This window comes from Dama dama, chromosome 10 (genome assembly GCF_033118175.1).
Source record: "Dama dama isolate Ldn47 chromosome 10, ASM3311817v1, whole genome shotgun sequence".
NCBI lineage: Eukaryota > Metazoa > Chordata > Mammalia > Artiodactyla > Cervidae > Dama > Dama dama.
In genome coordinates, this window is record NC_083690.1 from 35,323,821 (window position 1) to 35,348,082 (window position 24,262).

At 52.3% G+C, this 24,262-nt stretch overlaps 1 protein-coding gene and 1 non-coding gene across 4 annotated transcripts in view; one reads left to right on the plus strand and one right to left on the minus strand.

The window, feature by feature from the left end:
* The window catches only part of CUX1 (cut like homeobox 1), a 347,872-nt gene that overhangs the window by 53,008 nt on the left and 270,602 nt on the right, over nucleotides 1-24,262 (minus strand). For 2 of the 3 annotated variants that reach the window (XM_061153494.1, XM_061153492.1), the window contains exons 12-20: nucleotides 23,715-23,773; nucleotides 20,705-20,753; nucleotides 19,890-19,986; nucleotides 18,199-18,870; nucleotides 17,001-17,066; nucleotides 15,596-15,697; nucleotides 13,309-14,156; nucleotides 11,250-11,415; nucleotides 10,666-10,722 (exon numbers count right to left, since the gene is read on the minus strand). In XM_061153494.1, the coding sequence (XP_061009477.1) occupies nucleotides 10,666-10,722; nucleotides 11,250-11,415; nucleotides 13,309-14,156; nucleotides 15,596-15,697; nucleotides 17,001-17,066; nucleotides 18,199-18,870; nucleotides 19,890-19,986; nucleotides 20,705-20,753; nucleotides 23,715-23,773 (2,116 nt within the window). The remainder of the gene's footprint in view (nucleotides 1-10,665; nucleotides 10,723-11,249; nucleotides 11,416-13,308; nucleotides 14,157-15,595; nucleotides 15,698-17,000; nucleotides 17,067-18,198; nucleotides 18,871-19,889; nucleotides 19,987-20,704; nucleotides 20,754-23,714; nucleotides 23,774-24,262) is intronic. The other variant, XM_061153495.1, reaches the window with a different exon arrangement.
* TRNAG-UCC (transfer RNA glycine (anticodon UCC)) lies at nucleotides 7,039-7,111 on the plus strand. Its single transcript has one exon. It is a non-coding gene; the product is annotated as a tRNA-Gly (tRNA).

The window sequence follows — 24,262 nt, forward strand, 5'->3', positions numbered from 1 at the left end:
AGAACCGAGTGACATTTTCGTTGCATGCGACGGTATTAGGAAAGCTATTAAGGTACATTATTTTACACATCCTCCTAATCTCGCCATACTGCTTTACTTAATTTGTGATGAAATTGTTGAGAAAGGGTACTTAAATGTATGACAGTCAGTAAAAGTAATTTATCATCTTCCCGCTTCAGTGCTCACGTTATCAGCGAACTCATTTTCTGCATTCATCATGCAATCAGCCTATTATTTGCATATTAATCAGGCAGTGGACCATGAAAGAACTGCATTCCAGCCAAATGCTGCACTATCTCAGGAGAAACACTCAGTAATTATCATACATCAGTGTTATGATGTGGTAATTGATTATAACATCTTTCTGCTGCCCCTGGGGAGCCCCTGTGCTCACCCAGCTCCAGGCACTTCGGACAGATTGCTCTTTTCCTCCCCAACTGAGAGTCACCACGGCTGTTCTCTCCAAGTGCCATTTCTGTGGAGTATGGATCCTCCTCCTCCAGTCTCACGAGGTATTTAAACTATGTGGAATGAACTGACTGTAATTCATGGGTAAGAGGGTCCAGTCAGAGGAAGGCATGCCCCTCCTCAGCCTCTTGGTTTCAGAGGTGATGCTCCGGCTTCCGAGGCAAGTCTCCTTATCAAGTAAAAGGCGGCAACTCCAGTCCCTCCTTGTTGCAAAGCTGGTACAAAGGCAGTTTGGCTGCTTTATTTAGGTGCCAAATGACAGGCTAATTTTGGCCCTCTTGTAAAGGACAAACCCAACATCTGCCAATTCAGACTTGGGCTATATTTAGGAACCCAGTTCTGAAGGGAAGAGGAAGACACGAAATCAAGATGAAGCTGGTGACGGAGGCTGCCTGGCTCACTTTGTTCTCCCGGAGACCCCCTTCTCGCTCCTGAGCGTGGTTGTGGCCCAGAGGCCAGTCTGCAGGGGGCTGGAATTGAGGGTCCTGGGCTGGCAGAGGGCCCCTGGCAGGAAGAGGGCATGAAGCTGTCCTTGCTTGGAAAAGAACTGGGGCCACCATGTGGGTCTTCCTGAGATCTAGCCTGGAAGGGGCTTGAAATCGGCATGGACCCGTATCACAGGTCAGATGGTTACACCCTTTCTGTTGCAGAGCTTCATGAACTTGGCTCTGACTCTGCCACAGACTTGGTGCTGGGTTCCCTTCTTTTACGCCCAGCTCCCAGCCTGAAACACGATGGGATGCCCTCAGTACTAACTGAGGCATGTGATTTTCTGTTAATTGTTCATCTTGGATCTGATTTTTAAATATCTGCCCATTCATCATTTGGGCCCAGTTTTGTTCTTTGTTTTGAAACGTGGCCTTGACTTCTCTGAGTGTAGTTTCAGGGACCAACCCTTCACCTGTCGTGGGGGACCGAGTTTTCGGGCACCCCCATGGCAGCAAGACTCTGACCTCAGAGTGCTTGTGCCTCTTCGACCTCCTCCTTGATGGGGGCAAACTGCTTCTCACTCTGAGTATCTAAAAGATGGGGGACATCATTTCTGCTCCCTGATTAGGGATTAAAGGTATTAGCACTGCCCTTGGCACATCAAAGATGCAAACATGTGAGTTTCTTCATTGTAGTCTTAGCACCTTTAAAAAAATTACCTGAGCGCTTATACACATTTGAGCTTCTTCCTTCTCTGGAACCAAAACTGAAAGCACAAGTCCTCATTTGCTCCTGTGACCTACTTTTGCCTCTTGGACTGAATGCCCAGTGTACTGTAAATTCCATTCTCCAGAGAAAGTCTAAGGGGAAGAGAAAGGAGATGCGCCCAGAGGCCTGTGTCCAGGGCTTGCTGGGGCCTCCTCCTAACGGGGAGTTAGGGCGTGCCAGCACCAAGGGTCCAGGCCGAATGAGATGGGGCTGCCACCTGTGCCCACAGTCACCCAGACGAGTGTATCCAGATGAGATGGCCTGGCTCTGAGTTTGCCCCAGATGGCCTGAGCAATGACCTGCAGTCTTAACTCTTGAAGGTCAAGATTTTGGGTCAACCTCATGGAATGGCAGATGGATGGTCAACATTTCAGGGAGGCCAGGATGCTGGAGAGCCGCATTCAAGTCCTCCCTTGGCTGACCCTCTGCGCCAGCTACCGCCCAGCAATGCTCCCACTTGAGTCTCTGCCCAAGAAGTGAGTGCTGGGTCTGTTTCCTATTTTAAAGCCAGGAACCTGACATGTCAGGTGTGCACATGCATGATTTTATAGCTATCCTTGCTATCCTATAGCTATCCTCATGCATGTGAAATGACCTAATGGCAGTGGTTTCAAGGGCAGCAGTAGGAAAGCAGGCACTCAACTAGCACTTCCTCAGTGCCAGCTGCTGCTCTGGAGGCTTTTAAACATGGATTTAAAAATCCTTATGGTCTAGGAGATAGGTACTTTTCCTCTTTTAAGGAAGAAGCTGAGACACAGAGAGGCTGAGACACAGAGAGGTCGAGTCACATGCCCAAGGCCACACAGCTGCTCAGAGGCCGAGACAAGACGAGCCCTCTGCAGTTGGCTCTGAGCCCACTGTGTCCATTTGCAGCTCACACGTGCTCAAGGCTGCTTACTGCAGGATCGTGTTTTAGGTTCTGCTGTTAAAAATCAATCTAAGTATTTTTCACTGGTGATTGGTTAAATAAAGTATGGTATGGTCAGATATAGGAATTCCCTATAGCAGGGAAAAGAGGAAGAAATCCTTTATGTGCTGGCCTGGGGGAGTCTCTACAATCCATTGCCAGGTGAGAAAAGCAGGGCACACCTTGAGTCCTGTGTGCGCCTTTCTATGTGCAGCAAACATCTAGATACACAGGCTCTCTGCAGGAAACCAGCAGAAGTGCCTTTGGGGAGAGAGCCTGGGGGCTTGAGGATGAGGGTGGGAGGGCGACTTATTTTTTAAAAGGGGTGTAAGCTCTTTTAAATCCTGCATTTTGTAGCCATGATGCATTTTACTTATTAAAAAAAAAAAAACAAACAAACCATAAACTATAATTAAAAATAAAAGTCAAGGGCTTCCCTGGTGGCTCAGTGGTAAAGAATCTGCCTGCCAATGCAGGAGACACAGGTTCCATCACTGATCCAGGAAGATCCCACATACCTTGGGGGAACTAAGCCCGTTTGCTACAATTATTGAGCCTGTCCTAGAGCCTGGGAGTGGCAACTACTGAAGCCCACGCACCCTAGAGCCTATACTTGGCAACTAGAGAAGCCATGGCAATGAGAAGCCTGCACACTGCAACTAGAGAGTAGACCCCACTCACTGCAACTACAGAAAAGCCTGCATAGCAACGAAGACCCAGCACAGCCAAAAATAAAAATAAATAAATAAAAATCTTATCAAAGTCAAATCCCTAACTTTGGGTTACTCAGAGGATGAGACGGTAGGATGGCATCACTGACTCAGTGGATGTGAGTTTGAGCAAGCTCAGGGAGATGGTGAAGGGGGGAAGCCTGGTGTGCTGCAGTCTGTGGGATCACAAAGAGTCAGACACGACTGGAATGACTGAACAACAGAGTCTCTCTGATTCTATCCTCTTTTTATGGAGACACAGTGATGAATCCAACTCGGAGGAGAACAGAGACCCTTGGGGGCTGATGTGTGCTGGAGCAGCCTTTCCCGGGGATCCTGAGGACAACATTTGCTGCTTTGATATGCAACATGGACTGGGCTGTCTCGCTTGGTGGCCGCCTCCCCAGGGAAGCCTGCGTGGGGCCTGCAAGTGTGGTGTGCCCTAGGGGAGGGCAGGTGAGACCAGGTTTGTCTTGTCCCACCCTTGAGCACCCTCTGCCTTCCTGGTTAATGCTGCAGGGAGGCTGTTTCAGGATCACGTGGCCAGGCGCCACCAAGAATCCCACAGACGCTCAGAACGGCTAGGTGAGCAAAGAGCAGCACAGGCATGGAGGTGACATGGGGAAGTGGGTGACGCTTCCGGGAAGCTTGTGAGAAGCGTGTCCTCCTCCCCTGTGGCCTGCAGGCCAGGTGGGGCAGCTATGGCCTCGCCTGCCTCCAAGGCCACTCTTGAGTGTCCTGAGTCTCAGCCTGCCTCGCCATGCTCTGGAAGCCCACAGGGGGAAGGTGCAGCAGGCTGAGAATCCCAGGGGAGAATCCCAATGCCGCCACAGGGACAGGTCACCGAGGTCACCTCAGAGGAGCAAGAAGCCCCCCTCCCGTCCTGCTGTCACACTCGGTTTCTTATTATATGAGCCTTAAGGCGGCAATAGCAACAGCATTCTACATAAAGAAAAGACAAAATTCTTCCATAAGCCACTTTCCTTCAAAAGTGAAAGTCATTCAATCATGTCCGACTGTTTGTGACCCCATGGACTATATAGCTCGTGGAATTCTCCAGGCCAGAATCCTGGAGTGGGTAGCCTTTCCCTTCTCCAGGGGATCTTCCCAACCTAGGGATGGAACCCACGTCTCCCATGTTGCAGGCGGATTCTTAACCAGCTGAGCCACAAGTAGGGACTTTGAGTACTTTCACTTTTTGCCCAAAGGTTCTCCCCCATGTCCCAGCCCATCAGTGAACCTCTGTACTTGCAGAGCTCTCGGCCTGGAATGTTCTCCTCTCTGAGCCCGTCGTGGCTCAGCCCCCTCCTCGGGGCTCGCTTCGCAGCAGGGGCCTCCCTGCCGGCAGGCTGTGCCCACATGACCCGACAACAGACGGCAGTAAGGCAGGCTGTGTCTGACACCAGAAACCTGTCTTTTCTGATCTTAGATGGAGAATTCCTTCATCATGGCACTCCTGGTCATATTAAAACACTCTCATGCAGGGCACAACCAAGAAATGGATGAGCACTTGGTTCTGGCCACCACATCCATGGCGGGTGAGTGAAGCCAGAGGCTGAGGCCCGAACTAATGATGAGCTCCGGCCACCTGCTTAGGCAGGGGCACTTCCCAGATCACACATGGCTTTTCAGAATTCTCTTTTGTTTTCAATCTGTGGTCTAGGGCCATGTATAAATCAGTTATGGATATACAAATCTTTTCAGCTACTCAAAACAAATGAGGGTTAGAATAGTTCTTTTCAGACAGTACCAACAGTTACTACGACTGATCTATTTCCATAAAAGAAAAAAGAATCAAATCAGATCTAGTTTATGGTACTGAATGGAGAGCTCTGCCTGCTTTAGACGGTGCCATGGAATTTTCTGGGGGTACAATGAGCCCTTCCTTTTCTTATTTAATGAGCTATCCAAATGCCACACCCTGACTTAATAATAAAAATTGAGGAACTAATGGCTTATTTGAGGAAGCTTCAGCAGGATCCTATTGCTAAATCAAAGGCACTAAAACTGTGAACATGATCTCCTGGCCATGTCATGGTTACTGAATAAAAGCCATTATGTGCATTAAAAAGGAAGGCTGGCCTGTCCCTAATCGGGGGCCATGTCTGTGTATGGCCATATACAGCACAGAGCCCTGTGGCCTCACGTCAGGGAGGGGCATGCATGAGACCACCCACGTTAAGAGATGGACGCAGCTGCTGTCTTCTCAAGAGGCAACTGGTGCTCTGCCGAGTGAGAAGAGCGACGTGGAGCCATGGAATTCTCCACGGGCAGAGACTTGGAACCCGCAGTTCCTACCCGACACGCTGGGGAAAAGCTGGGTGTTTTATAATTAATCAGAGGAGACTGAGCCATTCCTTGTACAGTTTGCAATAATCCATCGGAAGAAGGTGTGGAAGCTTGTGAGCAGCAGTCAGGAACTCAGAGTAACAAGTTACAAAAGCTGATACAGTTGTTCTCTATCTGTGTCTCTATTTCTGCTCTGCAAATAGAATGATCTGTACCGTTTTTAAGTCTGCAAATGTATGCCGTTAATACACTATATTTGTGTGTCTCTCTCTGACTCACTTCATTCTGTATGGCAGCCTCTAGCTCCACCCACGTCTCTGCAAATGGTGCAATTTTGTTCCTTTTTATGGCTGAGTAATAATCCATTGTGTGCACACATGCATGCCTGTGCATGTACGTGTGTGTCCATTCCTCTGTCAAGGGACATTTAGGTTGACATATCCACAGATGACAGGCCCTGATGCTGGGAAAGACTGAAGGCAAAAGGAGAAGAGGGTGGCAGAGGATGAGGTGATTAGATGGCATCACCGACTCAATGGACATGAACTTGAACAAACTCTGGTAGATAGTTAAGGACAATGAAGCCTGGCATGCTGCAGTCCATGGGATTGCAAAGAGTCAGACATGACTTAGCGACTGAACAACAACAACATACTCAGTACTATGTTTAAAATAGAACCTACTATATAGTATAGGGAACTCGACTCAATGCCCTGTGGTGACATAAATGGGAAGGAAATCCAAAAAAAGAGGGGATATATGTGTATGTGTGACTGATTCATTTTGCTGTACAGAAGAAGCTAATAAAATATTGTAAAGCAACTGCACTCCAATAAAAATTAAAAAAAAAAAAAAGCAAGAAAAGTTATAAAGTTGAAAGCATGGGCGAGTCCTCTCTATCAGTTCTCTGTAAGGTGATGACAGACTGAGTTGCATCCAGGAAAATCTGTTCCCCTTTCTTTCTCCCCTCTTAAGAGCTGTCTCCTGTCTCCTTCTTTCCCGTGAGGCAAAAAGATTAATCACACCAAGGAACCATGAATATGAAATGAGCTTTAAAGAATGAAAAGAAAACAATGCAATCGGAGTCGTATCTAACTATGTACCTGCCTACACATATGTACATAGGCACACCTTCATCACTGCTCCATGTTTTCCTCCTTTAAAAAAACACCCTGCTAACTGATAAGCAATGACTGCAGGCCACACTCAGAGAAGACAAGCCTCACTAGGCCCCTCCCTTCTCCTTCTCTGAGGGCTCCCTGTGGTTCCCTTGAGCATTGCTATTGCTATGCAGGGCAGGGGCAGCCGAAGGATGATAGCTGAGATTGGAGAAAAACAAAAGAGAGGCACGGAGGACCATTCCCCAAGGATCACCTGCTTTCAAATAGGTTTGCCATATTAGATCAAAGACAACCCAACACTGGGAACTTTGAAAGAAGCCAACCCAGAAATTGTGTGCTGAGCGACTCCCCTGGTGGTCCAATGGTTAAGACTCTGTGCTTCCAATGCAGGGGGCCAGGTTCGATCCCTGGTCGGGGAACTAAGATCCCACATGCTGCAATGTAGATTCTGAGTTCTGCAACTGAGGCCTGGCACAGCCAAATAAATAAATACCTATTAAAAAAAATGTGTAGAAAACTAGACTACTGGGAAGTAAAGGATCAGGTAACTGATCTGAAGTCTGGTCCTTTAAAAACCGTTTTTGCTTTTTAAGCTACTCATGTCAACATGGAATTTTGTGTTCTCCTTACTCTTCATGGAGGCCTCGACAGCTTCCAAAATAAGCAGAGGTCACTTGCTGAAAATGGCATCAGCTTTCCTCAATGTCTGAGGCCATCATCCCGACGCTCGAATCATCAAAGGGACATTCAGAAATGATTACAACTGCAGAGAGGAAAAGTGATGATGGCACCAGAAACTTGAGTTTTTCTCTCCTTTTATCCTAGAACCGATCAGCAAGTTCGACAGAGAAATCATTAAGGAAAATGGAGACGCTGAGGGCAACGGGGCTGGGTGGAAAGAGACAGACAGGAATTCTTAGCATAGAGAACTGATTCCTGTGTCAGCAGTTCAGTGTGGAGATAAGTGAGGCCCTCTGCTCCTGGGGCACCTCATCGCCATGGTAACTAAGCACAGAGCCATGCATTAGATCTGCACGATCTCTGCTCAGAACGAGGCTATGGACAGAAGGCAGGTCTTCCAAAGTCCTTCCACACCTGGGAGTCTAAACCGGTGGCCAGGCCAGTTGGGCAGCCTGGATTCTCAGACACTGACTGTTTCTCACCAACATTCAGAAACAGGCTAACCCAAGGTTAGAATTACCTTCCTGCAGTCACCTGCTGCCACCATGCTGAGCTGGCTCAGGCAGAGGCCTCATGAAGCCACCACTGAGGACAGAGCATCTTTCTGGGTCTGGGGGCCTCTTTGGAAGGATTCCATGGTAGCCATGGTGAGAGCAGGGAATCAGAACCCTGGAGAAATCCTAGGCTACAGGCATTACTCCCCTGCCTTTGGGGAGCTTTCTCTGAGACACTGCTTTTTTTAAGCTGTCAAAGATCCTGGAGTCCCAAACAGCAAGGAGATCAAAGCAGTCAATCCTAAAGGAAATCAGTCCTGAATATTCACTGGAAGGACTGATGCTGAAGCTCCAATACTTTGGACCCCTGATTCGAAGAACTGACTCATTGGAAAAGACCCTGATGCTAGGAAAGATTGAGGGCAGGAGGAGAAGGGGATGACAGAGGATGAGACGGTTGGATGGCATCACTGACTTGATAGACATGAGTTTGAGCAAGCTCCAGGAGTTGGTGATGGACAGGGAAGGCTGGCGTCCATGGGGTTGCAAAGAGTCAGACACGACTGAGCGACTGAACTGAACTGAATAGCCATTCATCCCAACAATTTGTCAACACTCATCATTATAAGAGAATTCTGTTTTTCAAATCTAAATTCTACATCCTGAAAGGCACAGCTACTTTAATTTTTAGAAACACTCCTAAAAGGGTAAGGCTGATAGTGAAGAAATGTTAAATAAGGAAAATTGCCACCCTAATCTTGTCACTATTGGTCACCTTTCTTTTCATTCTGACAAGCACTTTCTAGTCTCTCCTGATCCAGAGAAGCATTTTCACTTGGCCACCATCATGATATTAAAAAAAATTTTATATTTTCCTAGAATATTAGAAACATTTTCCCACTTTTCCCCACAATCACCATAATTATTATCTTTATCGATGGCTTCCCAGTTGCTGACTCACAGCGTACGTGTCGAGGGGGAGGTTTGCAGTCTACCTCCTGTCTTGCTCGGAGAAGGAAGTGACAACCCACACTCTAGTATTCTTGCCTGGAGAATCCCATGGACAGAGGAACCTGGGCAAGCTACAGTCCAAGGGGTCACAAAGAGTCGGACATGACTGAGCACCTTGCAGAAGCCCATCTTGCTCAGATGGCAACATGGAGAGGCCTTCCTGCCACCTCTTCACAGAAACCAGGGGAAAGTTCTACAGCGCTCACTTTTACCCAGGGGCTCACTGCCTCCTCCTCCCTCCCTCCTTCAATCTGCAGACTCCCCAAGAGTTTAAATCACTTTATTTTATAAAGTAATTTGATCTCTTACAAATACCATTTACGTCCCTCTGAGGAGCCCTGTGAGTTTTTCCCATGTTGGAAATGGGACTGTCATATGAATGTTCCAGCACAGTAGCAAGGGCTTGCTATAACAATAAAAAGTAAAAGGCCACTCTTGAAGAATTTGTTCAGACATAGAGAAGGTTTTGGCATCGATCATAACCGACCTGGAACTGGAGGCGATTTCTTGTTTTATTTAGGAACGAGGGAGTTTGATCTAAAAACTGTCACGTTCTGCCAAGTTGGGTCCTGACTCTGATGGGGCAGCAAATACTTGGAGAGTTTAACAGGAGGCCGGCTTTCTGTTCAAGCGAGAGGCAGGGCTAATTTTCCATGCAAAGGTCCGGGAAACTCTTAGTAAAAACAACTGCGTCCATTATTTCCCTAATGTGTCTTGAATTCGAGCCAGGGCTGCGTTAAGGTCTCCAGCACTTGCTAATTAGATTGGCCAACCCAGAAAGGCAGGGAGAAAGAAGTACACCTGATCCTTCACAGAGGGCCAACTGCTCCTTGCAGAGGTGCAGCCAAGGAAGCCAAGAGCCCAGGTTAGACACAGCCTTCCACCCCTCAAGACGGGACACCCCAAACACAAGAACACGTCGGCAGGGAACTGAGCTGCAGCCCAGTGTCCTCCGGCTGCATCTGTGCGTGGGTTTGGAATTTCGAAGTATTGGCCGCTGCCGCCCAGCTGTTCCCCTCATGACACGTGTTTTCCCTCGTAAAACTTCCAACAGGCTGGCGGGTTCCATGCTCCTCACTTAGCTTTGTTTGTGTTTTCAATGAATCAATGGGATATGGAGACTAATCAACATGTTTAGAAAGATAAAGGAAGAAAGAGGAACAGCTCATGACGCTGGCTGTTCCCGAGAGCTGGGTGGGAAGAGGCCGGCACAACTGTGTGCCCAGGAAGGCCCGGGACGGACGGGGTCCAGGAGCCCGTGAGCGGGCCAGCCCGGGGCTGCCATGTCCAAGAGTCCGGAAAGCGGTGATGTGACCTCAGAGGTCAGGTCTCGGGGCTCTCTGATGCTGGCCGCAGGCAGCCCCAGCCCCTTGGCTGGCGCTCCAGGCTCTCCACCACCTGCTCCCAGGCTGGACTTCAACCTCAGTGACACTCTCCTGAGCATCATGCCCTGAACTGCAATGCCCATTCCTTGTCCCCTACATCCTGTTATAAAGCTGGAAGCCTCCTGAGCACAGAACCCATCTCTGATTCGCACCCCCGCCCCGAAGGCAGGGCTTCACGTGACAGACTGACAAAAGAACACAGCGAGGAGTTAGATGACGTGGGAGGGACCTGCACTCAGCTGTCGACCCTCTGCTTCTCCGCTAGAAGCCATGATCTCGAAGAACTCAGTTTGCCTGTGTTTTCAGCTCACTGGATCCAGGACAAGGGATCCTTCAAGTCCCCCCAGTACAGACCAAAAGGCAGGGAAATATATCATCCAAACCCCAACTGTGGCTAGTTACCTGAGCTCACGCAGCCCTGCTGCAGGGGGTCTTGTAGTGACGTCACGGAGTGCAGGACTAAAGGAGAGAAAGGGGGACAGTTATATGAGGAAGCAAACTCAGGGGTTAAAGTTTCTTAATTCCCTGAGTGCAGCTGATGGGGGACAGCATAAGGGCCTAAAGATCCAAGGGAGGGTCCTCACTCCTTACGGGAGGGGGCAGACTTGGCGGGGGTACAGAGCGTAGAAAAGGTGGATCCCACGTGGACAGGCCAAGTGCTGCTGGTGGCAAGCTGGCCCCCAGCTGGGGGGCAGGCAGAAGCAGCCGCCCGTGAGAGCCTTCATTCTGTGCCTTTGGCTGATTTCCTTTCCTGAGTCCCTGATTTAGCTACTTGACTTTTACCTATATTTATGTATAAACAGCATTTTCTTAATTGGTAACTCATTTTCTGCTGCTTATAAAATCAGCTAGGCACAATCTTCTCTTTCCGAAAAACTGAGTCAGTCGCATGGCAACAGGTTGTGGAGGAAAGAGGCATCTCAGCCTCCCTGCGCGGACGCCCCTCCCCGCTCCCCGCAGCAGCCTGGGGGCGGGGCCGCCCCTACCTGGCCCTTGCGGCTGCCCTTGGACGGGCAGGACGCCCTGGCCCAGCTCGCCGTTCAGCCAGAGCTGCATCCGGATGAAGGGTTCTCGGCCTTTCTGGGTCAGCTTGCTCCAGGGTTTCGGCCGGGACAGCATGTCGCTGACACTGCCCTGTGACAGGCCTAGCACCTGGAACGGCAACCAAGGACACGCGGTGGCATCAGTGCCTGGCTCTGGTGTGAGGCCTCAGTGTTACATGCGCGGCTGTGTGGCGGCGTGGCTGGGCAGGGCAGTGCTGGAGCACTCCCGGGTGGAGCGCAGAACTGGCCCCTGGGGGGTGGCTAAGCTTTACAAGGTCACGGGTGGGCTGGTGCCCTGGCACAGGGAGCCATAGTCATGGTCCCCACTTTCAGCTCCTAGGGAGAGAGGGGCGGGCAAATGGAGGGGAGGGGCCCCCCTCCCCACAGGGTCTTGATCCTGCCAAGCCTGCAGGGTTGTTGCCCTGACAACCTGAGCAGGAAGCACTGAAACCATGTTGCTTTTTGCCTGGTGGCGCCAGGAAAGGCCAGGGTGCTGGGGGCCAAGGACCCCTTCAGATAAACCAGGAGCAACGGATGCCGGCGGGACTCGGGCGCCTGTCTCCTGCACTGACGCCAGACCAGCCTGGCATTTAGAAAGGTCGGCTCTCTCTGATCACATCCGCTCCGAGGTAGGGGCCCAGAGGTGAGCTGGTGGCGACAGAGGAGCCAGCCTGGGAGTGGAGCTCAGTGCCGACGGTCGACAAGTTGCACATACATACCCGACTTTTCTTATGCTCACATATGGCCATACATATGTATGGGCACAAACACCCCCCACAGGACACAGATGCAGCCCAGAGATATTTAGGGGCTGCATCCGATCACTCTTTGAAAAGTTCTCAAGTTCCAGAATAAACTGCGCTCATGGGCCAAACAAGTTCAATGCTATTAAGTCTCTGCTAAATTTAAGGCATGAGCACAAATGTCTATTTAAATGTTCTCAAATGATATTTTTACAACACTGAACTAGAAATTTCAAGGGACTTTAAATTCTCATCCTCATTCCTATTCACCCCATCACCTTTTGCAAGATCGGGACCAACAGTTCAGAACCGTATTGCAAGGATGCATGACACGGTGTATTGCAAACACTGAACTCAAGGCAGGGCCTGGGAAGGTGGTGGAGGCGGCTCCCCGCGGGCCTCTCCGAGGCCACTGCTGACCCAGTCCTGTGCCTCTCAGGAAGGCTGTCTTTTACAGGACTGGAGTACTTCTCATTCTCCTTAGCCAGTCGTTATTTAATCTAAGACTATCCTGGAGTATTATGTTTATCTTACATTTTGCAGGCCTGGTAAATCCCCATTATCCAGAATCTTAGTGACAAGGAAGCGCCAAGAACAGAAAGTGTCTGGGAGCTTACCCACAGACCGGGCTTTTCGTGAGCCAGGAAGGACAATGAGAAAATGAGGGTCTCCAGGGCACAGCCTGGGCCCTGCATGGCTCTGCCCGTGCCACCGCTAGCTGCACATCCCCGGGCAAGTCACTTTATCCCTCTGGCCGGACAACACCCAAGCACCTTCTGACTGCTGTTTCTACCAAGTGCCTTTTGGCTCTCTGCAGGCTGGTCATCCCTCTCCGTGATCAGATCCTTTTTGGCCAAAACAGCCTACAGAGGTGGTGCCTCGGGCTCCGCTTGGCCACAGGGACAGGGCTTGACTTCGTTATCTGCTAGCTTGGGGCACGTGGTCAACTTCCCTGAGCCTCAGTTTCCTCATCTGTCAAAGGGTGACTCTGCCGCCACCTCATATATGATGAGAGGTCTAAAGGGCGACAGAGGGTGAGAGGGCCTTGCCGGGAACCTGGCCTCCAGTGGGGCTGCAGCAAATGGAGCGTTCACTGGCTAGTCTCCCTGCAAGTTTGGGAGTGGACAAGCCACGGTTCTCTTTGGTTAATTAAGTGGGTGATGGCCACATCCTCCAGACAGATCCCCCACCTCCCTGGTCCTCAGCAGTGAAAGGAAATGGGAAGACCCAGGCCCCTGAATGGAACCCCCACCTCGTACCTTCTCCCCGAAGATCCTCTGACAGATGCCATTCTTGGCCAGCTTCTCCTTCACCTGCCGGGTGAGCTCGATGGTGTCCACCTCCTGGTACATGTAGATCTCATACTGCTCGGGGGTCAGCGGTGGGACCGAGGGCTTGGTGGGCTTTGACAGGGGCACAATGGGTGAGGAGGGCAGAGGGCTGTTCTGGGGCGTCTCGCTGCGGCTGGCTCCGGTCAGGCTCAGCTCTGAGCTCTGGGAGTAGGGCGACTCTGCGCTGGGCCAGTCCTTCCAGTACTCAGAGGAGGAGGGGCCCTGGAGCTGACTGCGCTCCGCCCGCACCTGCCCGCCGCTGCCAGCGCTGCCGCTGCCTTTTTCTTTGCCGCCGCTGGCGTCTTCGGCCTTGGGGTCTTCGGGTGGAGCGCTGCTCTTCCTCTCAGGCTGGACGGCGCTCCACCAATGGTCCTTCCACACGCCGCCGCGGCCCAGCTCACTCTTCACGTGTCTCAGGACCCCCTGTGCGGCGGGGTCGGCCGCTCCCGGGAGGTCTGGCCCGGGCGTGTCCTGGGACTCCTTCTTCAGGGCCGCCGGGTTGGGTAGGGTGGTGGCGCTGGCATCCGGAGCCGAGGGGGGCTTCTTCAGGGAGACGGCTAGCGGGGAGTAACTGGACACGGACGACATGGGCGAGGCAGGTATCAGCTTGGGGGTCAGGAGGGCGATGTCCGTCTGGGACGGCGGCACGGGCTTTAAGGCGGGCTCGAGGGCGGCCTGCTGGGCCTCCATCTCCCGGCGGGCCTGCTGTAGGATGGAGCGGATGGCATCGTCCGCGCTCCCGCTGCTGGACGCCGAGGAAGGCTGGGCCGGCTCTGCTGCAGAGCAAACGCGCAGGTGAGACGGCGGCGACAGCACCCACTCCCGGCGGGGACGGGCTTTCCCACCCATGTCCTTCTCAGTTAACCCGCCACGGATTGCAGGTTACTCGGGACAACCTCACTGAGCTGTGATCTCAGCATTTCCCACCTCGTGAAATGTGAACCGTTCATGCATCCTGTTGGAACAGCAATGAAGGGCTAGAGCTACTGCTCCGTGGCCCCACCGACTGAAAGGAATTATGATCAGGAGTAAGATGGGGGGTGGGGTGGGGGGAGGATGGTGTAACTGTACAAAAGCTCTGAGACACACCATCCTGGACTCTTTCCCAGATGACTTTATTTATTTATTTGATTTATTATTTTTTTTTGATGTGGGCTATTATTGTGTGTCTTTTTTGAATTTGTTACAATATTATTTCTGCCTTACCTTTGGTATTTTGGCCATGAGGTGTATGCGATCTTAGTTCCCTGACCAGGGATTGATCTTGTACCCCCTGCATTGGAAGGCAAAGTCCCACTTACTGGACCGCCACGGAAGTCCCCTGGATGACTTTAAACTTAACATTCTCGTGTGCTATATTCCAAAATTCCACAGGTTCTGTTAGCTCAGATTCCCTTCTGGGTGGGTGACTCTGGGGTGGACACCAAGGGGAAGGGGAAGCAGAAGGCTGGGGTAGGAAGCCAGTGGGCTGGCCCTAGCTCAGGAGCCCAGGGGCGTGGCCAGGGGGTGGTCGGCGTTCAGTGTCACGCTGCCTGCTGCCAGGCCTGGTGGGGCCTCACACCTTGGTCCCTGGTGGCAGGACTGGGCAGAGCAGGGGCTTCAGGGGCACAGGGCAGGTGTGTGTCTGTGTGGAACCTCAGGAGGAGAACGTGGGTGCTCAGTTTCCCCTCTAGTGGAAGGTCTGAGCTGAATCTGCAGCCTGGTGTGCCTCTCAATCATTGCTCACCCGGAGAAAAGCTGAAATGTTGGTGTTCCCTCCTCTTAGACAAGGCGGCTCGCAGGGAGCTCTGAGGGCAGATTCCCAGGGCTGACTGACTGCAGAGGTGGGGACACCGGTCCTTTTACACTTCCTGCTCCTTCCTGCCAACTTTTGTTCTCTAAAGCAGTTGTTAAAGAGTTTATTTTTCACCAGTGTGTGGTCAAGTGTATACCAAATAACAGAAGCCTCTGTTGTATTTCAGAAAGGGAATCTGATACATACTTGCTCATTTAAGTCACGGAGATTCTAGGCTAGGGCTAAGGAATGACCTAGAATGGTAAGTATTAGCAAAACACAGGTCACACAGACCTGCTCCCCCCTGTACTAAAGGCTTGAAAACACACATTCTATTTCTTTTTTTTTCTCTATTTCTTTTTAAACGAAGTTAATTACTGCCGAACAGAACGCTCACGACATAAGCGTGGAAGGCAGTGGTGGAAATCCTGAACTCCGTACCAGTTTTCTGGACTTGCAGCTCCCTCTTGGCTTGTTCCAGGATGGACTTGATGGCTTCGTCAGACCCGGTCTCGGAGGCTCGGATCCGGGTGGTGATGTTACCTGCGGGGAGAAGTCATACCAATGACATCAAACCCATACCTGGAACAAAATGTAGTGCTGCACAAAGATGGCATTCTGACAAATAGCTTGGTGAGCTGAGGCCGGCGATGACGAGGAGGCAGGCCAGCCTCCTGCTTACCTGTACCTGCTGTGCGGGTGACTTCACAGCAGGTACGGCGACCCTGGGCAGGAAGGGCTTCCTGCTGACTCTACCTCGTGTCAAACAGTGTTTGGACAGTGGGACCAGCTCTGACACTATCCAAGCTGGGTATCACCCGTGGGTTGGGACCAGGGAGAGCAAATCATTTAATTCAGTGTGTGTGTGTATATATATAAATATATATAAATGAAGTATTAAAGGGCAAGGCTTTTTTTTTTTGTGAGTCGTTTAAAAGCAACTCCACTAGCTGCTTTGGCTTGGGATATCTTTAAGGCCCTCCCTGTACATGTATGTCCTTGAGGCCAGAGAGGAAAAATGGGCAGAAGGGGCAAGGGGTCGAGGCTGATCCTCCCGCCATCGTTTGGATGTACAAAGGGAGGCTTAAGTTAAAATTTTCGGGTCTCTTATCACATGAACAAGGAGAGGAGCCAGCGGACATTTCTAAAGGACAAGAATCCCGTCTTCTGGTCACATGGTGAGTAGCCACGTGTCCAGATGCACTGCAGCTACTCTGGCCTGGGGGCTGGCCTCGATGCTTCCCGGAAGCCATCCACATGTTTTAACTGGTTGATACCTTACTAAGTATGAACCGCCACATCAAACCATCAAAACAAGCCAACCACCGGCACAGAACCCCATTAAAGCTGCAGCTCCGAGGAGGGCTGTGGGGGCTGGCTCGCCGGGACCCATGGGCGAGCGAGCCGGCCACATTTGGAATCTGTCTGATCGGTCGCACCCTCGACGGATTTCCGAGCTTGGGGAAGGGACAAGGAAGCAGCAGTATCTCATCTGACTCGGTCACCTGATTTTTTTCAGAGCAACAAAGGGTTATTCTTTCACCTGCTTCTGAGAACACAGGGAGAGCTGTAATTTGAATGTGAAGGAGGGGCATGATTTGCAGTTTGGGGCTGATTCTTAGGGGTGCCACCCCCTCCCGCACTCGGTAGAGTGCGGGGCCACGGTGGGGGGAGGGAGGGGCCGTGTGTACTTGAACCCGTGCTTTGTTTTATACTTACTAGCTCTGTTTTTCCATCAGGTTCCAGGCCAGAATCACACTGTACAGTTTGAACCCAAATACACAGCTAAGGGCATGCTGCTTCCTAGGTTACTAACTGCAAAGAAAAACACCTGCCTGTGACATACCTTCAGACCCATTTCTTCGTTTCGGTACTTCCTGAAAGAGTCTGTTCAGGCTCTGGCCTGGATTCTCTGTTGAAAAACAAGTGTGGTAAGAACAAAACAATCAGGGGGATGGTGGTGCTGACGATGTGGGCTGCGTGACATGAAATCTGAGCCGCCTGTTGCTACAGAGAGGGCTCAGGGCTTCCTATGCCGCTTGGGAGTCACTAGAAACTTCTGAGAGGCCCTTCCCTGGCTGACTGGCTTGCAGAGGCCACGGCTCTGCCACCAGAGGGGATCGGACAGAACTGGGGGGCGGCCTGCGGCATCAGCGCTGTGGGGGTCAGACAGAGGGAGCTCTGCCGCCCAGCGAATCGCCCACCAGCCCCGGAACAAAGCTCACATGAATCATCCAAAGACAGTCGATCCCAGTTAACATTGCCATAAAAGGATCAATGTCCTTTGTGCAAACGGACACTGTTCAAAATGTCTCCCTTCTCTGAGTCTGTATTTCTGTCTGATAAGGTTCCCTTTCTCTATCAGCGCTGCTTTGGCAGAAGGATCACCTATCGTTTGTTAAAGAGGGAAGGAGTTCCTGCAATTAGGGATGGGGCGGGCTTTTTATCTTTTTACGGAGGGTCGGGGTACAAAGGGTGTTTTAATACTTTAATGTATTTTACTCAAGGCAGGTATGTTTGCTTATGATGCTGAACAGGTCGCTAACGGGACTTAACACATGGGGAGTGTGCTGATCACGGGCCACGGGACTGTGTGCAGAGAGGAGGAAGGGGGCCCACGTGGTCGGCTCGCCCTCCGTGGGGACCCAGCGCCACGTGAGGCCTGCCCTGGCTGCTGCTGCTGCTCTAGGGCGGGTGGCACCCACGGGCCCCTCCCCACCCGAGGCCAGCACCCAAGGCCGAAAGGACTGCTGGACACGAAACGCATCAGGGGTCATGCGTTAATTTCCTCCGACCCAGTATGTGGTGCTCAACAGCGAGTCCACCTCATGTGAGGTGCAGAGTGAGTTTCAGAGGCCAGACCCCCCCCCCCCCCCCGAGGCTAAGGGCTCGTGCCCGTGGGCCCTGAGCTCTGGAAATGGCAGGACTGTGAGCTGTACCTGATGTGAGGCACACATGTATCATCACACACCCACATGTGCACGTGTGCACACACGCAGCTCCGTGCCGGGCTCACACGTGGGTACCGACCGCGAGTCGCTCACCTCTTTGTCTGCCTTGGATGCTGCGAAGAGCCAGGATGTTCTGCTCGTCTGAGAGGAACTGCTTCATCTTGTGAAATGGCTCCTTGCCGCGCACCGTCAGTTTGTTCCACGGCTTGGGCCGGGCCAGGATCTCGCTCACGGACCCCTGAGACAGTCCCAAGACGTAGTGTCCGAAAATGCGCTGTCCAATATTGTGCTTGATCAGCTGCTCTTTCACCTGCCGGGCGATTTCTGCAGTGTCTATCTCCTCGCCCTCAGAGACGCTCCCAGCACTTTCTGACTGGCTGGGGGATGGGGCCATGCCATTTACATCTGGGCTTTGTTGTAATGGACTTTGGGAAGATATGGAGTTTGTGCTGTATGGACCTGTTGAAAAAATCATGCTTGTGCTTCCTGCTTCCTGCATGGCCTTGGAGTAGAAGGACTGCATTAGCTGTCGTTGGAGGAGAGAGTTTAGTGCAAATTTTCCCGTAGAAGCCAGGGGCAGGCTGGGGCTTGCCAGGGATGAGCTGAAAAAGTCTTGCGTTAACCCCGCTGGTGAGAACTGGTGTGTACCATTAGTATTGGAAGCCTGCTCCCCCGTGTTGCGGGGCAACTGAGAAGGAGGGGAGGCCGGCAAAGGTCCAGGACGCCGACTCTCAGGCTGGTCTTTCCCTTTTCTCCTGGCTGACCCTACAAGGAAGGGCAAACATAATGCATTATGGGGGATTCCAAAGGGAAAAAAAACCAAGACCAAGATGCAAAGTTTGCCCCACAAAAGGGAAAAAAAAAGTGCATTTTTTTTTTAAAAAACAAGGGCCAATGAGGTGTGTTGGTTTGTTTTTCGATTGAATTTGTAAATTAGCCAAACGAGGCCCCCCGAAACAAGCAACATGCATTTCATGTTTGCACCTTTCTTGTACGTTGCAGCCTGGAGAGTTTCCCCTTGACAGAGATTCAAACTCCTAACGTGACAAGGAGCCGGTACCACACACAGTAAAGAGTCGGCAGGTCGCGGGCCTCTCAGCGGGCCGCCAGCATTCGAGCTATAACCAGAAAGGGCCCCACCTGAGGAGCAGCAAACACTGACATTTTGGGACCAACGGATTCTCACACCACTTGCTCTGAGGCGAATGTACCGCACCGAGTCCACTCGATCGAAGGCACGCACATTTTTAAGAATGTAATATCATCGGAGCCCGAGACACTCTTAAACGCTTTACCAGCTGCCAAAACCCGAAGCAGTCAGTGACGCCACCACTTTGGGATGAGCAAAGAAAGGCTAAGGATGGGGGAGGCGTTCCCAAGGACAACCTGACAAAGGAAGAAAAGCGCCACTGAGCTGGGCAGGGCAGGGCCCGGCCCTGCAAGTAGCCCAGGAACACCACAGCAGAGGCCGCACAACTCGGAAGAGACCAGAAAAGCCACGGAACGCGCGCGCGCCGGCAGGGGGCGACCCCGCAGCACGGCCCTGCCTGCCCTCCGCAGACGCCCTGCGGCCTGCCGCGCCTCGCCTGGACCGTCTCTGCCAGGGTGGGGGCGGAGGGGGGCGGTGAGGAGGACGAGGAGGAAGACGGACACTCGTTAGTCAAGGCTCTCATCTCCCATCGCCCAGTGACGCCCTCCATGCATCGGCCCAGACTCACGGTTCGCCTTCCTCTTCCTCGACCCCCTGGTGGGGGCCGAGCGGCCACGAGAACTTATCAACCTACCGCTCAGGTCACTATTGGAGATGCGCAGCGCGGCGTTCTCGGACTGCAGCGAGCGGGTCTTCTCCAGCAGCAGCACCTCCAGGGGCCTGGATGCATCCTAGACAGGGCAGAGCTGAGCTCATCGCGGGGCCGGCTGCACCTGGCTGCGTGGGCTACCAGACCCCACAGCCCCTGCTCTGATCTGACCCGCCTCCAGCCTCCCAAGGATGCTCCATGCATGTGGAGAACACGCAAGTTCCTTTCTGAAATCACTCATTTTGGTTGAAGGGAGTTTTCTCTTTCTAGGCTCACACAGCTTGCAGACAGCTAATTATTCTCTTCTGTCCCCACATCTGAGCGTCTAGACCTCTGCTTCCTTCAGTAATAGGACAGGTTGACACCTGTCAGAGAGCCCTGCAAAGGTGACCCGTTTTTGGTGCCAGCCACCGAGGGTTGGCTGCCTTCTGGGCCTCAGGAACAGGATGTCACGTGATGACTTAAGATTTTAATTGGCCACTGGGTTACCGTGTACCACCGTCATCTTGTTTCTCATCCACGTGAGGCAGTAGATTATAAAAATTCCTAAGTCAATCCATTTGGGGCTGATCTGTAACACAATCTGAGAGTGTCTGTACCCACGTTCTTAGTACCTGCCCATGTTAAATTGCAACTTCACATGAACTCAGTTAACCAGCTTGAAAAACACTGATTTTTCTCTTTTTGCCCCCTTTAAGTTAAAGATAATTTGGTTTAACTTTGTGAAATGTTCCTGAGGAGAAACAACCTCTATGGTGAAGCAGCGACATGATCGCGAAAAGCAAAGGGAGACCGTGTACCTGCGTCCCAGCTCCCTCGGCCGGCGCAAACTCCATGGACTTCAGGATGCTGTGGAGAGCAAGACAGAGCCGTTACCCCTGCTTGGACCTGCAGTGGGCAGGGAGGGGGACAGACCTGCTAATGCTCCCTGCGCTCCAGGAACTGAGGAACTGACAACTTTAACAACTTTGCTGGCAGCCTTATCATCCGATAGCGGCTCTGGAATAACTATTCAACTAGCAGTTGGCCAGCGAAAGTTTCTTGCCCAGCATGTAAATCATTCCATATGGAATCACACCAGGTCTGTTCGGAGTATAATTTTAAAGTTAAGTTGAACACAGACATAACATGGCTGTAAGTGGAATGTATTTGTAAAGCCGAGAGGGGCTGAAAAAGCTGTTAACAAGGAAGTCAGGAAGATTGACCAAGAGTGAGGCCCCATGACCAGACGCCTCACAGGTGGCAGGGGACTGTCCTGGTGCCCAGGCAGGGGAAGGGGCCACCACAAAGGTGTGGGCCACCGGGCTTATTGCCCCTCTGTCCTCCTTATCACAGGAGCCACTGTGGTCGTGGCCTGTTTCAACAAGTCCGAGAGCTGAGTGAGTTGGGGCGCCCAGGAGAGCTATTTGCAGAGTGAGGCACACGTGAATGTTCTTTCTTTGGGTCCACATGGCCCCAAGGAGCCGGGGTGCTCCCCTTACGCTCAAGAAAGAGGGCAGCTTCCATCCCTGGCACTGGGCCACCTGCGCTCCCCCAGCCCTTCTTTAAGCTCCATGGCAGTGCCATCCACTCATGTGGAAAAGTGCCCAGGGCCCTGGGGACCCCCTCTCTGCCATGGCCCCCAAGAGGTTCAGTAAGGAGCCGACCGCCCTCGGTTTCCCTGCGGTTGTGTCTTCATAGTGGCTCCTGTCGTGTAAACTAACAAAACAGGAACAAGGAGGAGCTCATAATTTTATTTTACGATGAGCTACTGAGAATAATAAGAACGCTGGGCTGTGTTGCATCAGCCGCGAGAAGAGAGGCAAGCAGTCTGGACAAGCTTGTCTTTTCTTAGTGGCTGTCACGTTGTTTGCAACTATATTCTTGTCTGTGAGCTTCTTTAGGATCATGTAAGAAAAGACTAAGTGCATCTGAGTTTATACTAAAAACTGTGTCTCTTCATTTATTCAACAAATTTACCGACAGCCTCTTATGTGCCTGGCGCTGTGCAGAGTCAGAGCCACTCCTTGGCCTCAGGAGCCCTGCAGGTGCTTCTAACAGCACGAACAGGAGAAAACCCAGGCAGGAGACGCGTCTGTCTCAAGAATCATCAGGGTTTGAGAAGGGCTGTGAAGGAGCAAGGTGCTTGCTAGACTCTGGAGTTGTGGGGGGAGAGGTGGTGGGGGAATCTCGGGGAGATGGGGGAGACAGAAAGGGACACCAGTGACTGTCCAGAGGGCGCTTGCATCACGAGGAAGTGGGAAGCCAGGGACGCATTTTAACAGAAAAGCCACCTGAATGGGGCTCTCAGAGACGCCTGTGTTTGGGGGGATGCTGCATATGCAGAGGTAACACGAGGGCTGGCAGGAGTGTGTGGGGCTCTGTTCTTGGAGGGTCTGAGACCCAGGGAGTGGCTGGGCAGGTGGAGCTGGGAGAGAGCAGAAGGGAGGGGCCTAGAAGCCTTGGCTCCTGGAAACGGAGGTGAGCTCGGAGGAGAAGGTGTGTGGGACGGGCCTCAGGCTGGGAAGGGTGGGGGCCTGGCGAAGGCTTCCACGTCAGCTTTTCCGATTCCACACTGGGAGAGGGCCCACACGAACAGAGGGCACTCATGTTTTCTTTTGAGGAGGGAAAGGGATGGGGAGGTGGGCACAGAAGTAAAAAGTATCCTCCCTAAGCTGGAAATAGGGTTGGGGAGGGGACAGAGCTTGAGGAGCTGGAGATGCAGACAGCCGAGAGGCCAATCCAGGAAGTGCGCAAAGGCTGTCTGTGACATGGGGGTGAGGATGTTCGGGGAGCCCTGAGGCTACTGACATGGGGTCAAGAAGGTCAAAGAGGACTTCCAGTGGGCTTCCCCCCACCCCCAGCAAACCCAAGGGAATGAAATTAAGAATCCAAAGAACAGCATGGTGAGTGGGTGTTGGCTCATTTTAAAAGGAGAAATTAAAACTGTCAGCAAGAGAGAAAAGGGCTGATGGATGAGCGGGAAGGCGAAGGAAGGAAGGTACCAGTGTGGCGGGGTCAGTCTGGAGTGATGGGGGTAGGAGGATGGAGGGGTGGGGTGGAGTGGTGGGGGCAGTGGGGAGAAGCCAAGACCAGAGGGAGTCACCCTGAGGCAAAGGCGGGAGCTGCCTCCATCAGGCAGGGCACCAGGGGGTCTGCTGGGGAGGGGGTCAGGGCACAGCTGGGGGCAGAAGGGTGCCCCGAGGGGGAAGCAGAGCCGGCCAACAGCAGGGGAGAGGACCTGGGTCTGCAGGCACCCCTCTGTAGAGTTTGGTAACCTGGCCATGGGGGCGGGGGCGGGGAGAGGCCGGGTGAGTCTCTGAGGTGAGGGCTCCAGGTGGGCCCAGGGCAGCTTGGGGAGAGGAGTCTGAGATGGTGGGAGGCTCAGGCTGGGTGGTGGGGCCTGGGGAGGGAACTTCTAGGCATGAGAGCGTGGGCGTCAGCACTGAAGCAGGACACACTTTCAGCCGCTGTCTCCCGGGTGGAGGTGTGGCCAGGGAGGTATGCACCCTCGGCTGGAACACGCTACCTTGCTCTGTTCTCCTTCTGTTTTGGGAACTTACAGCTATAAAATAAGCTCGTATTTTATATTTCCCATAAAGGCATATTGATTCCGTACATGCTGGCAGTTTCTATGCACAGAGTCTTATAAAGAGTCTGAAGAATTCTGAGTACAGACATCTGCGATGCTGGGCAGCCTAGGAGTCGGCCCAGTGCTGGGGGGTCAGCCGAGGACCTGGGTTTGTCCACCCACTGGCACAGGGCTTCCTTAGCAAACGTCCCCAATGGGCACTGGCTTGTGCAGGGCCGAGCTGGCATCTCCACACTTACTTTAGCTCTTTCTTCACCTCTTCATAGTCAGCCTGTCCCTTGAGTTTTTCTTCCAGTTGCTGAAAACAGAGAGGGATTTTATTAGTGGTTGTGTCTGAAACAGGCTGGTGGGCTTAGCCATGGACTGAATGTGGTGTCCCTCCCACCAATATCAAAAGCTGAGACGCTAACCTCCAGTGTGATGATGGTGTTAGGGAGGTGGGGCCTTGGGGAGGTGATGAGGTCATGGAGGGGTGTGGTGGAATCAGGAGTGGAATCAGGGCCTTAAAAGAGACCCCAGATTAAAAAAAAAAGAGAGAGACCTCAGAGAGCGTCCTCGCCATTTTCGCCATGTGAGGTCACAGTGGGAAGATGCTGTCTGTGAACAAGGAAGGGAGCTCCCCAGACACCAAACACACCGCTGCCTTGACCTTGGACTTCCAGCCTCAGAACTGTGAGAAGTAAGTGTCTACTGTTCACATCACCTGGTCTATGGGACCCGGTCACAGCAGGCCCAAGGCTAAGGCCCTTCACTGACTGCGTCCCCTGTGAAGCATCCAGCATCCTGA